Raw genomic sequence first — 14,806 nt, 5'->3', positions numbered from 1 at the left:
ATAAAAAAAAAAAAATTCTCGGGATACTTCGACATGTCCCGAAGCCTTATGTCTCCCTCATCTGGTCGCTGGTGTGTAAGTGTAACAGACTGGCACCGTGCGTAAAATGTGCTCTGCCGTCTCCAGGACGCAGACCTCATCAATCCTTCTTCTGACTGAGACGAGATGCGTGCATTTGGAAGCATTACGCGGTATTAAGCATGTCAAATTTGTTAAGGTGATTACCTGTGAGGGTAGTACTTTTATATTCTTTGAAAACTTCGAGTGATGGATTCGCCTGTAACGGTGTTATGAGCTTGAGACTTGTGCTCTTTATAGACAGACAAATTATGCAGATTCTTTTTTACACAGGCTGATCCTGTGTGTTGTGTTTTCCATCAGCCTCTTGCTTTATGTAGCCAAACTGTGTGTTTGGCATATTGTGTCAGGGAAGAAAGGATGAATAAACCGCGGTGATTCAGCATTTTATTTTGGTAAATGGCTCCATTAAGGAAGCTTAATTGGATGCTTGTAACATCTATCACATTTCTAGCATCCTGCTGACCTTCACTGTAGATTCTCCTCCAACAAAGTGAGGAAGAGTTTTCTTTACTTTGAATAAGAGAATACATTCCAAACATATTTATTGAAGAAAAACATTCTTAGACATAATCAGCAATAAAGAGAAAAAGCTGAGAAAAAAAAATAACAACAGTTCCTTGGTTTTGCTGTTGTGATTTAGGTTTGCTGTGTATTGGGGTAGCAGGAGCTTCTTCTTGTTTTTCTTGTATTGGAATGTACAGCACTATGCTTCCACAGGTTGTTAAGCCGTCCACATATTTTCAAAGGTAGTTATATAATGTCGAAGGTTTCAACTAATAGTTATTTCACAATTTTTTCAGTTAATTCATTAATAAATTGTTCAGTTCATGAAACACCAGAAAATTGTGACAAAGGCCCACCACAAGTTCACCGACCCAAAGATGATTGGCAGCAGTGAAGGCAGCAAATCCTCACATTTCAAGAGCTGAAACCAGATGTTTCAACTTTTGCCATGTTTGACATGTTTTCTTGTAAAAATAACTTTAAACGATCAGTTAATTATTCAACTAATAATTATTCAACTTTTATTAATAAAAGTTGCAGATTAGCCTAATTTTCTATAAATTGACTAATTGTTTCACTTGACTTATTGAGTTTTAAAAAAAATGTCCACACTAAACAGGAAAGAGGAAACATCACAGTGATATTTTGAATTAGTTTGAGTTGAACTCTGAATGACTTTGAGGGGAATCTGTGGATGGAAACAGCAGTGCAAGAATCAAAGTGTCAGGAAGCTGCAAAGCTGTCACGTCACCTGAACAGTTGTTCCTCCCCTGTGATTTGCACCACTTCCTCTTATAGAGTGTAAATGATGCAGGTATACGAGACACTTTGTGGCTGCATTTTTAGTACCGTACATTGAAATAGCAGTGGAGCTGATATGTTGTTTAATCCATTCCTCTGACATGTGGAGCTAAGTGCAACTCTTCCTCTCCTCCACTCAGGCCCAAGCACCTGTCTGGACAACAATACGCTTGAATCCTTCATCACACAACTCTTAAAATCCCTCGTAATCCCTGAAATGTAGATCTTGTGTGTTTCCAGCCCATTACATAGTGAGTATGCTAGATTTCTTTGTAATGTAGTACCGCTATGTTCCAACATATACCTTCACAGCTTAACCTACATAAGTCCATTGATCCGTGTCTCACCAATACAACTCTAGTATGTTAAGCATTGCCTAATCTGTCTCATGCTACCTGGATTTTCATATTGGAGAAATAATCCTGATGAAGGGGAGGAGGGGGGCAGAGTCACCTCAGGACCTGTTTAAAAGCTTCTTATCAGAGACCTGCACTCCCACCATTTAACTAAAAGGGGAGTGATAGCCTTTCAACTCACAAGCCGCAGCTTTAATTAAAGCGGCTTGTGGGGGAGATGAAGTACAGTGGTGTGTATGAGCTGCCCCGCTGAAAATCTAAATCACATCAAACAACACAGCTCAGTCCGTAGTGATTTTCAAGTTCACTGTTTCAGAAAAATATTCCCCTTACTTTGAAACATATGAATCTCCAAGACTCATAAACTTTTAGCAGCCAGAAACAATGAATACTTACTTTAACTATATAAATGTAAAAAAATAAACACCCAAGTCAACTTTGAGGGGATTAAAAACAATCTTGTAATAATTAATTAGTGTCATACATCTGATTAGATTTAAATACAATCATCATAATCATTCAATACCAATAATATGACCATAAAGTAATTCACAATGATAAACAAGTGTATTTGCACAAGTACTGTACAATGTTTTTACTCCACTTCATTTATTTGACAGCTTTAGTTTGCAGATTCATTTTTACATGATATATATATATATATATATAATACTCTCTCTCTCTAAATAATATATATAGAGAGAGAGACTTTCAAACATTTACTTGATGGAATATTCATATTTTGTTCTCTGAATACTTTATGTATAATAATAATAAAGCACTGGTTTTACATCCTGTATTTCACTGAGTGAAACCATGAACTGCTGACTCTAAATCAGACTTTCTTCTGGTCCTCAGCAGTAACATTTTGTTTCTGGCCCAATGTTAAACTTGACTTGTTAAGAGCGGTTGGTTTAGAAATCCTCTCTCTCTCTCTCACATTAAGGCTGCACTTTGACTAGACTTTTGCTAACTGGAACAGGCATTTTGCTGTACAGCTTTGATTAAATGTTATTGCTCGCTTACAAAGTTTGGCTGCAATATGGCGAGGGGATGGTGCTTTACTTATCTTCAAATTTGAATTCACAACAGGAAATTCACAAGAAGTAACAGTAATTCATAAGAGATCATATTACCTCAGTCAGTGTCTGCAATAAAAGACCAAAACAAATTCCACTAGGTATCAGGGGCACAAATGTGTTACTATTACACACCATTACTATGCAGCGTTAGAAATAGATAGTCTTTCCAAATTCATACTCAGACACCGAATCAGCTGAGCACAAATGAAAGAGACACAGAACGAGATATTTTCTTTCAAAGAAGAAAGGAGGAACAGGACTTGTAGCCCAACATTTTTATTTTTTATTTTAGTTTACATCAATATTCTTTTTTTGTCTTTACATAAAGCTCGTCACAAAGGAATACATACATTCATTGGGCAGGTCTAGAGAAGGTCAAATGAGAGCTAGCGGGCACCTGATTCTGTTTAATGATCAATACTTGGAAAAAAAGGAATAAAACAAGATAACTGGTCTTAAGTGTAGCCCAGAGTCTTACCTAAACTGGCAATAGCTTTGATCAACAGAAAAGCAGAAGACAGGTTAAAACATACGACAGACAGCAATCGGTTTAAACAAGCCCCACAGAGAAATGGACAAATTGTTAAGTGCCATTTATACTGTAGGAGTGGATAAGCAAAAGAGACTGCATTTAAAAGTGTTTGGAGCTTGTTAGAAAGCAGTGTTACACACAAGGTCACCACTGGCAACAAGGCTTACATTTACTGAACAGTCAATGGCGTGAATGAAACCTTGTATGGAGACACGTGAAAGAAAGGAGAGGAGAGTTTGTGCATTTCATCACATCTAGGAAAGAAACAAAGGCTTTTAAAAAAAAAAATAAAATAAAAAAAGAACTTAATGTGAAATATAGATATTTGCTCGTTAACAGTCACATCTGCTGCAACCTGGCAGCTTTAAACTTCGACACCCTTTTCGGGGCTTGCTGGGGCGGGGCGACGTCAGGCGCCACCTCCTCCTGTTTCCTCTCCAGTATGGTCGGCAGAGCTGGCGGAGCGATGGTCAGATGGGGGACAGCTGAAGGCATCGGGTCCTTTTCTACTACTGTGCCTGAAAAGGCCTGGAGAAGAGAAGGCATGGTCAGAAACCAGTGTTAATGTGGAATTACATGACTGATGTTTGAAGGTTTAAGGTCACTAAAGGGTTTATAATGTTTTCATGATGAGGTTTTCTTGTTCATATTGCCTCTTGTGACAAACGTTTAATGATGCAGCTCCCATTTTAACTTAAAGAGGCTTCTGTGGGAGTTTTGTTATGTTCTCATTAAGGGATCTGACGCTCAAAGGTGCAATTTTCACAAACCGTTTCATAATATAGGCATATTGCCTTCACAGTGTAACTGAGATTAAAGACTATACAAAGAAACTTAACTGAGAGTTCAGACAAAAATAGACAGCGAGAGCTAAAACTGACAAGACATCCGTGTGTCGCTTGCCTCAAAGCGGCTGTCAGGGTGCAGTGGGACCGCCGTGGGACTCTCCTCCTCCGTAATGCCGTCACTGGTGTCGCTGTGCGTGGTGTCATCGTGGCTGAAGCTGCGTCCGATCATCCGGCGCTCCTCGAAGTCTGCCGCACTGCTCTCGCTCGTGTCGCTGCACACGCTGTTCTCTCGGCTGCGAGACTTTAGGATGGACTTTCTGGGGACGGGTTCCCCGTTCTTCACATCAACAAACAACCTGACGTAGACAGCAGACCGGTTTCACCAATCAGAGGAGGGGAACCTCATTAAACACAACTTTGAATTTTTTTTCTTCTTTAGATATGTTTAAAGTTAGTGTTGTTTTCACCTGTAAATGTCCACTGGTGTTGTGATTTTGTGAAGTTCGTGATGGGAGAGACCGTTATTGTGTCCGTTTTTCTTTTTCCTCTTCGAGTGTTCCTTCTGCTCCTTCCTTTCACTGAACTTAAACATGGTGTTTTTTCCTGTGTTTATCCTCACCTGAAGCAAAAGACGGAGACAAAAGGTGAAATGAACGTCACCAAAACAGAATTAAACCGCAGAATTAAAAAGAAAAAAAGTTACAATATCTTGAACATTTGATTGTTATGAGTTATTTATCCCTCTGACCTTCTTGGGTTCGATTGTGTGCGAGAAAAAGATGGTAGGCAAACAGCTGCCTTCCTCTTCCTCGTCGTCGTCTTCTTCAGCTTTCCTGTCTGAGCTCGGTGGCGCTTTACTGTGAGGCGCGGAGGTCCAGCTAGGCTTCAGACTGAGCCCATTTACCGGAGGTGCAGCATCTCCCTCCTTCTCCTCTTCTGAAGAAAACGACGATGTGTCCTCACCATTCATGTCCGCATTATAAGACAATCTGGAGAAAAACATTTCCATGAGACGTTGTCATTTTGCCCGAGGTTAGAAAATGTGCAATTATTAAAGCCACAAGGAAAACAGCCCAAGTGTCTTCATCTACCTGTCCCGCTCGTCTTGTTGCTCCTCCAGTTTCTCGAGTTCATCCAATCTAGCCCACAACTCCTCTTCAGTCGAGGTGCCTTTTCTGCTCCCTCCATCTCCGCCCTCTCCTTCATTCTCCTCACCCTCTTTTAGATCCAACACGGCATCCAATTTGGGCTTAGAATTTGGTTTGTGAGCTATTCTTTGCTGTCCTGTTAAAGCAGGCAAGACGGGAAACAAAAACGGAACGTTTTTTAGCCTAAATGTCAATCTGAGTTTGTGTAGAAGCTTTCTTTGCTTGTTCATAATGCAAGATGTGTAAAGTAAAATGAGGGCAGAAGAAAGATACCTTTAGTGACAGCAATGTCACCGTTTCCTGTGTCTTCTCTAATGTCAACATAGTCCCCTTTACTCTGAAGAAGAAGCAGAGTCAGTACATTCGCTCCCATTTATGTCTTATGCAATATTTCCTCTGTGAGACGACTTGTAGCAATGCAACATACGGATGAGATGGTTTCCAAATCCTTCACGAGCCCAACTCTGGCTTCAAAGTTTTTCACCGTCTTTGACAGATCATTGAGTTCACTCTTCACATCTGCAGAAAAACAGGTACATTATCATCAAAATGTGCATTCAGAGCGTCGAAGCAGACTGACAAAAACGGTAAACTGGCTGCAGGCTAATGGATCCAAATTAAACATTTAATAGAACAATGGCAACGGGCTGCTAAAGAGTTAAAATCCGAAACAAGTTGGGGGGAAGAAAAAAAATTGAAAAATGATGACACAAACAGTTCATAATATCTTCTGCCCTGAATACTACTCCGGATCATTAAATCTTGACAACAATTAAGCCCTTTTACTAATAGCAGCGGAGGGCCCTTGTTTCCATGGCGATTGGGAGCCCCTCCAGTCAGTGCATCAACTGGAAGTGAGGAAAGGTCAAACACAGAAGGCCTGACAACTCAGCCGCTGTCTGACACATTTCAGCCAGCTATGTTTGTATTACAGCACTTAGCTCTGTAATAGCGGGGTGGGCAGGGTCAGGAGATGGAGGGGGGGGGGCTGCGGATGGGCTGTGGCAGCATGTTTCTGCTTCACTAAACACTCTAATAATGTTCACATCAGACATCGTTACTTGGGCCCATTTGACTTGATATGAGACTTTCAGACCTAGAACGAGCAGCGAGGGGAAACATGGCCATGCATAACCCATGTTAGAATAAATGGGTAGTGCACTCAATCAAACAATAATGTTGCGTGTACACGACTAGATTTGACCGCAGGAGAGGAAAACAACGCATGTATTGCTATTACAAGATCTACAACAGAGGCGTTGGACAATGCAACATACGAGTGCAGCACAGCCAATGAATGCTTCAGATGTGCCTTGCAGCTTGCAGCCCTTTAACCAAATGTGAAATAAAGTACCCCGCGTACATTAATAAATAATGCATGCTGCAAGATGTCAGAACAGATCAGAAGCAGCATTACAGTTCAATAAACATATCATTAAAAAGAGACACAAATTCTACTGATATGAATCCTATGATACGGAACGGCTCGGCTGAAAGTAAGTTTGTCGCTCAAGTGAGTCTTCAGACACATCTTGATGCAGCGACACCCTCTGCTGGATGAAGAAGAGTAGTGTTGAGCGGTTTCATGACATGTAAACAATGCCGTCCACTTGAGGGAGGACAGAAAGCACTCTTTTCAACTCACATTTCATCCTGTGGTCCACAATTTTCTGAGCCTGCTTGGCCGAGCACTTGGCGAACCAGTTGTCACCGAGCAACGCCGTGACCTCGTTTGTGTGCACCAGCTTCCCGGGCATGAAGGCCAAAGGGCCAAAGGGCACCTGTTCACAGCACAGGGGATGGGAAAAGAGCCCAACCAAAGAGAAACAGTTAATACCGCCGGTGGCAGGACGTGGACATGAAGGAAGGAGAGAGAGAACAGAAATAAATGCTCAGTGACTCTCGCAGCAGGCATTCATCTTAAAACTACACCCCACAATGCACCAGTCGAGTGATTATGTGCGTTTTCCTGTGCATTTTTAACAACGTCAGCACTCACCATAATGTCATAAGACAGCTGATCTGGAAGAGTTTTAAGGCGGTCATTCAGGGCCTCGTAGTCACCTGACACCTTATTCCTGCAAAAGTATGTATTTATATATATATATATAATGATGACAGACTAACAACTATTCAAATTAATGTTTGTTTGTTTTTTTTTCCATTTGAAGCCACAGATCTCCTATGAAGCCATTCTTATCCAAATAGGTTTGCTTGGTTTGTTTTTCGAGGATGTTAAAACAGAACAATGGGAAGCAAACGGCTTGTGGAGCAATGAGGAAGTGCCTGTTTCCCCCTTCAGGGCAGAAGAGAGACTTCAACCCAAGAGGCCTCAACATGTCTCTGGTATTCATTTGTATTCATTTGCCACTGGACAATGTAAAGCTTCAGAGAAAATCATGACAACAGATGGACAAAAAGCAGCTAACATGATCCTATGATCTTCCATGCAGATGAAGACCACAGAAATATGACTTACTCTAAACGTTTGAGATTGCCTACTTTCTCCAGTGCAAGTACAAGAGAACACATATAGAGTTTGTATTTGATACGGTGTTTTAATAAGAATTTTGTCATAAAGTGGTTATATATTTGACATAAACATACAACAAAGGGTAAGAACGTCCCACATTTTCACCACGAAAAATGTACTGTTCTACTTGTTTCTACTGCTGGGTTTGACCGAGTGTGCTCCACCTGTAACTACTGCCTGCAGGTGCATTGAGCATGTGCAGAGCTCAGAGACGAGGGGGGTGAACGCTGGACTTTGTCCGTTCGTAGCAGGTCCAACAAAACACCACAGGAGAGTCAGAGAGACGTCAAGCCCAGTCTGCACGCTGCCGCGCAGTCCTGAGAAGAGCTCTAATCAGCCAAATAAGTAACACCTGTGTGGGGGTCCCGTGGTTGGGAAGACTGACAGTAGGGCTGCTCAGTGTTTTATTGTCCTTAAATGGACGTTTCTACAAACCTTTTTATCCTTCACATGAAATCAGAGCTAATCTTAAACCTAACTGCTGCTTTACTACTACTAACTGTATCTGTGACTGAAAGACTACTGATGGTAACACACTCTTTGCAATCAATACAAATTAATTTAGTGGGATGAAGTTCCACAATAGTAAAGCCCCTACATAGTTGTGGTCCACTCACACAGGTGTTTCCACTTCCTGTACCTGATTAGCTCTCTTCTCATGGCTGTGTGTGTGTGTGTGTGTGTGTGTGTGTGTGTGTGTGTGTGTGTGTGTGTGTGTGTGTGTGTGTGTGTGTGTGTGTGTGTGTAGTGCATTGTTGACATCTCCTTCACTCTCCTGTGTTGCATCTGTTCGGGTAGGAAAGTGACCACCTTTATCATTCAAATGACCCGATTTCAATGAAGACTTTTTTTTTTTACATGTCACAGCAGCAAACGCGCAGGTGAAAATATATGAGTTGGCGACTGCTGAATTGAGCTGCATTAGTTTCAGGATGCTGGTATAGTGCATGTTGGCTCACTGTCATGGTTAACCAGGACACATATAACAGAGCCATTGGTAATGTTTTAAGTACGTCCGGTGATTTTCAACCTCAGTAGAGGTCCAATGGAGTGAATTAAACTGGATAATAGAACTTGTAATTGTCTACGAAGGTGGAAAACTGTCTCTGGCCCATCGGGCAGTTCATTGAACAATCAGACAGAATAACTGTGTGGGTGTCTTTGAAAACACTCCTTCTTGCTATGCTGCAAATGTGTGTTTGGGAATGAGGAACCAACTGGCTAATCACGGTTCACTTGAAACAAACGCCGCTGATTGGTCACGCTAGATCTAATTTGTTGATTTTGACAGGAGCCGGCACTCCAAACGCAAAGCATCAATATTGCACAGAATCATGCTTGATTAATTGAAAAAAGCCAAACTCGTGGCTATTATTAGATGATAAATTATGTGGTTCTAACGTGGAGCGATACCAACCGTGTCTCCACTAAACAAACTCCACAGAAGGAAATTGGTGGAGGATAACAGAAGCTCAATTTTTGGGGTGAAATATACATTCATTTAATTTTCAAATTGGTTGTATTCATAGATTTGGATCACTCAGAGACAATCAAGTGCAGAGCCATACTAATTTAGCTTTGACCTTTTTTTTTTAAACAATATTTTCAGAGTGCAGAATAGGACTTAACCCATATATTCTATATCACCAAACACAAAGCGATCATATCAGAACCTGTACTTTGACCAGCTGCTTTTTACTACTTGGTGTGATATTGAGATTTTTTTTAGTGTATTAAAAATCGCAAATTAAAAGAATGCTCATTATGCAACTGTTGAAATAGTACATGGGACTTTCTCAATGCTTACCAGTGCAGAATCCGACTTTCACAGTCTTTCACCACCTGTTTTCAGGACAGATAATGTCAACACCAATCACATCTATGCAACTTACAGTCCTGTGTCAAGGTTTTAAAAGCCTGAAGGAGTTATGGTAAAAATGGCAAAGTTCTGTGATTATTACCACAAGCAGATTCCCAATTCCTAAACATGTCGGATCAGTATTTTCACTGGTAATGCAAACAACACAACTTCTGAACGTACAAGCTGAAGAATCATCAAACACAGGGAAAGGGACAAAACAAACAAACCAGATGAAGGAAGCAGGAGAGGGAAGACACACACACACACACACACACACACACACACACACACACACACACACACACACACACACACACACACACACACACACAGCTGTCAAAACTACATTCAAATGGTCAGAACATCTGCATCAACACCCCTTCACTGCGGTGATATATGGGGATACATACTGGGACTTCCTGGCTGAGTAGGCTATCTGTTGACATGTAAAGTTTATTTAATAAACCGTTAGAGAAAAGTTAGCTGGTCGACAGTTCATAAAAACATTTTGTTTTCGTCCGACAAGCCTGAAGTGAAACTAGCTCAGAAGTGCAAAGAGACGACAGTGAACACGCCTCCCTCCTGGCAACATTTGCGTAACAAGAACTTGAACATGTGAGTGGTTGGAAGAGAGGAGGAAGCTTCTAGAAACACGGGACAACCAAAACAATAAACTCACAACTTACTACTGTGACACATAGGTTCGTGCAATTAGTGCACAAATGTCTATATTTAACGTGAAAGGGCACTTTTGGTAGATCCACTCGGGGTTCAGAGAGCCGTGTTGGTGCACACCGCGTGGCCAGCAGCGATCTGTGGCTAACGTTAGACGTCTGTAAAAGCTGCACAATGTTTCGTGTCAACTGGTGAATTTACCTTCTGGTGTTCCTCTCGGAGCCTGACAACTCCGTCGAGATGCTCTACATTCATTTTACCCTTTTCAGCCATGGTGAACCCACGTGCACAACAAGAATATGTTGTGTTTAGTGACCCCAAAACAAAGCTCAGGGGCTGCTGTGAGTCCTAAAGAAGTGTTTATGAATGCAGCCGCAGCGCTTCCGGAGACCCGTTCTGCTCGTATTCATCAATGGGGCAGTGGTAGTTATCCGCACTTTCGGAAGTGATACCATTTCACACTCTCATTTCAAGATTTTTGCATGATTTCCAAAAATATCCACGGTTTCGATATCCAAAGATGAGCAAATATTCCTCGTCACTCGCTGCGACATGTACCTCGGTCAGCCCGTCAAGACACAAGTAATATTAACGACACTTCCGGTTACAACATTCAGAATAAAAGATCCTTTTTCAGTATAATAAAATAAAAAATACACACAGGGATGTACAGAAAACTCCCGGATAAACAGAGACAAACCTGTAATTTAATTGGTGAAATAAGACAAAATACCACACTGTAACATTACTTCAATACAAGTATAACTTCTAAATTCAACATTTTAGTCAAGTGAAAGCATGGGGACCCCGAGACCTAAATGGGTGGCTGAGCCCCAGGACTTGAGTAAAAGTATGCAAATTTTGTCAGCAAAATGTATCACAAAAGTCCAATACTCACCATACAGAATGGTCAGTGTTAAGTTATCGCTGTATTTGCATTGTATTGTACATATTGTTGCATTCCATCCTTATTTATGACTCATTTACATTGTAAGCAGTATTTAAATTGTGTAGTTTGTCAAGGTGGAGTTGATCTAACGTAATTATTATACTCGGGTAGCGTAATCCATAACAATACAATATGTTTTATAAGATGATCACATTTTTGTGGGCAAATTGTTATTACGCAGCGCTGCAAACCAGTTGTCAAATAAACGCAGTGGTGTAAAAAGTACATTTCCATCTGAAATGTAATGTAGTATAAGTATAAAGTAGCATAAAATGAAAATATTAAAAGAAGAGACGCAGTAAAGAACAAGCGTCTCAACATGTCCTCTCCTTCTTCAGTCCCGTTTTATACTTTTATTTTGAAGACAAAACGTAAACATTTCCGGTTCTCAGCTGTATGAAGATATCTTGACGCAGCTGCTCCTCTGTGTCTCCCGGTGTACTCTGGGTAAATGTGGATGGTTGCACAAATGTAAACAGTCAACATAGTGTAGCGAGCTGAAACCCTGCTGCACGGACCGACCCACAGTACCAGTACCACGGTGACAGCAAGCACGACCACTGCCAGAGAGTTATCTTTAGAAAAGTAGCCGTGGGTTTCCTCGTCATTTGGCAAGGTGACTCTGTCTGTAGCTACACAGACATCGTAGTTACAGGTCATATTAAGACACACACATATCCACAAAATAGTCCACATAACAGTCCACATAACTATCTGTACATATTAACTAGCTCAGACAGGTCAGTTGTGGTAAACAAGTTTGGTTTAATTATTATAATCCAGCCGTGGTTCCAGCCCCCTTCTTGTTGGACGCTCATTGGCTGTTTTTGTTGCCTTTAATTGCTGTCGAAAATATCACTTATACCAGTTACAATTGATAAAACAAATAATGCAGTTAATATGAGCCCTTAAACAAGTCCGATAATCCATAATGTACCTCTTGTATTGGGTTTAGGAGCAAGATATTCATCAATGAGTGAATTTAAAAAAGCCCTTGCTTAACAAATCAAGAAGAATTTAAGAGGTACCTGATTTTCCCCACATATTACACATTAATCCGAGAAATTTGACAAGTGAATACTCATTATCAATTGAAGGTTTCTCTAATCTAAACGAGGCAAATATTACACCTCTAATAAGCCTCATAAATTATCAAACTTTGAATTAACACATATATCCTTTGATATTATTAATGGTTAATTTACCCCATGGAAACAAACACCTTCAGTATAGCCAGGTAGGCTAAATAGGGTAGGTTCATCCGCGTATATCATCAGTATAATGTTTGTTATAATGTGATGAGCATGTTCAGTGACTCACTGTCACATGATCTAATAAAGTTAAAACGTTTGTTGGTTGATTGACAGCACCTATGGGTTATTTTCGGACCAAAACGCAGGAAGTCCGGGATTAATTGAATGTCCCTGAACGCAGCATTTTAGTTTTTCCCATCAGGCATTGCGTGCACAGTCACGCAAGATCAGAAATCAGGAGGAACCGGTGAGCAGAGTTGATATTATAATATCATTCTAAAATAAGTCTTACAAATACCGATGAGGATTTCATGACGCAGCAAGGTACGTCAGTGCTGTTTACTGCGGTTACTACGATGCGCTTTGCCGGAGGGCTTTTATTTTGTTGACTGGGGATACAGATGTCAACCTTTGGCTTATGATGCTTTCTGATGCAATCAGAGCTATCACACTGCTATCTATAGATGATTGCATTAGAAAATGACTGTTTGCCACAATATTCAATATATGCAGGACAATGTGTGTGTCAGTGTCTGATGTGTATATTATAGTATATTGTTGATTTGTGAATAGCTGAGTTAATATTGTATTTTAACAAACTGACAGTATTTGCCTGCTTTCTTATTCTATGCTTATTGATTGCTGAGTGTCTTTCAGTTATAAATTCTGTCATGTCTCCTAAAATGTATAAATCTGATCCACAGTATGTGTCATCGACTTGATGATGTCATGAAGCTGTGTTGTGAGTTATCTGCCAATCAGCAAATCCAGACCACGGTGAAAGGCTCAGGGAAGGGAGCAGCAGCAGCGGGCGGTCTGGCCTTTGCTGGAGGGTTAGTCGGGGGACCTCTTGGTATCGCAGTCGGTAAGTGGCACAAAATGCAACAGTTTCTCCCACTCGTGTGTGTGTGTGTGTGTGTGTGTGTGTGTGTGTGTGTGTGTGTGTGTGTGTGCGCAATCACAACTTCACAAGTTTGACACCCTCTTCCCCTGTAGGCGGCGCTGTCGGAGGCCTTCTGGGCTGCTGGCTGACCAGTGGACAGTTCAAACCGCTGCCTCAGATCATAATGGAGCTCAGTCCTCAGCAGCAGCAGCATCTTTATGATAGTCTTCTGGCCGTGCTGGGAGACATTCAGTGGACAGATTTGGCTCAGCTAACTGCTCTAGTGATGGGCAACGCCACCCTGAAGCAGCAGCTGACGGCGACCCTTCTCGGGTACATCTCCAAGGAGCTCCAGGCGCAGGTGCACTACGTGGATTAGTGTCTGTGGAAGAACTGGGATACCCTGACTCAGAAGGATGGAGTCTTTTGAGAAGAATGAACTGTTTTTATGACGCTGGAGAGACTCTTTAGCAAATGTGAAATCACATATTGTAAATCTGCACAGACGCAATTACAGGTTATACGGTTATTGTGAAAACAGCTGTATACCTGGATTAATTTATTATGGGAAGTACACTCATCAGATGAAGGAATTATTTATTCATCAATGACACTGTTAATCATATAAGAGACATAGTGGTTCTGTTTGTGATAGCAGTTTTATACAAACCTCTTACTTACCCCAGCAATGTGAAAATAAAAATATAAATAATTCTAAGCAGTAAGAAAGTTTCCTTCCATAACTTAAAGTTATGGAACTTAAAGTTATGGAAGGAAGACTGTAACACGGCTCAAGAAGCCGACACACGTCAGTGAATGTGTGATGAGAGAATATATACACCGCTAAGGCTACAGCTGAAAGAATGAGGCTATAATATTGTCATACACACCATAAGAACACATCTGCAACACATTAATTGACCATAATACACACATGTACTTATAGTCAGATCTATCGTGCTCTAAATGAAGCAGTGATGTCATAAATGTGTTCATTTACAAATTCACACAGTCTGAGATGTATTGCCAGCTGTCTTTTTTTGGATTTGTCAGTTTAAACTGTGTGATTATGTAATATTCATTAACGGTCCACGTACCGAGCTCTGATTGGTCAGTGTGTATTTGAAGAAAAGGAATTAAATCACACATTGCCGTTTTGCATTGCAGAGGGAGCAGAGGGGCAGAAAACAATCAGAAGGCAATTCAGTGGTGATATTTTCTCTTCAATAAATAAATGTTGGAAAACAATCACTTGAGTCGTCTCGTTCCATGACCTACCCACAGCTGTTATATATGGACAAGATGGAAGGTAACTGAAGATAGGAGTAATGGTATACTATTTTATTAGTTTATGGGCTTT

At 40.9% G+C, this 14,806-nt stretch overlaps 2 protein-coding genes across 2 annotated transcripts; one reads left to right on the top strand and one right to left on the bottom strand.

Annotated features, from left to right (window-relative positions):
• Window positions 1-3,084: 3,084 nt before the first annotated feature.
• Window positions 3,085-10,935, bottom strand: uri1 (URI1 prefoldin like chaperone). The gene is made up of 11 exons (XM_068723431.1): window positions 10,563-10,935; window positions 9,633-9,667; window positions 7,292-7,370; window positions 6,938-7,073; window positions 5,720-5,811; window positions 5,566-5,629; window positions 5,236-5,428; window positions 4,893-5,133; window positions 4,612-4,763; window positions 4,260-4,500; window positions 3,085-3,884 (listed from the first exon to the last, which is right to left on the bottom strand). The coding sequence occupies exons 1-11, from the start codon at window positions 10,632-10,634 to the stop codon at window positions 3,696-3,698; spliced, it is 1,494 nt and encodes a 497-aa protein (XP_068579532.1). The 5' UTR covers window positions 10,635-10,935; the 3' UTR covers window positions 3,085-3,695.
• Window positions 10,936-12,784: 1,849 nt separating this feature from the next.
• zgc:112052 (protein C19orf12 homolog) lies at window positions 12,785-14,694 on the top strand. The gene is made up of 3 exons (XM_068723212.1): window positions 12,785-12,887; window positions 13,268-13,428; window positions 13,560-14,694. The coding sequence occupies exons 2-3, from the start codon at window positions 13,269-13,271 to the stop codon at window positions 13,823-13,825; spliced, it is 426 nt and encodes a 141-aa protein (XP_068579313.1). The 5' UTR covers window positions 12,785-12,887; window position 13,268; the 3' UTR covers window positions 13,826-14,694.
• The last annotated feature ends 112 nt before the right edge of the window (window positions 14,695-14,806 follow it).

The sequence above is a fragment of the Cebidichthys violaceus genome, unplaced genomic scaffold (assembly GCF_023349555.1).
Source record: "Cebidichthys violaceus isolate CVI_PGR_0920_01 unplaced genomic scaffold, fCebVio1.0.p SCAF_3, whole genome shotgun sequence".
Lineage (NCBI taxonomy): Eukaryota > Metazoa > Chordata > Actinopteri > Perciformes > Stichaeidae > Cebidichthys > Cebidichthys violaceus.
The sequence above is the reverse complement of the archived record's forward strand: the minus strand, read 5'-3'. Positions and strand labels throughout refer to the sequence as shown.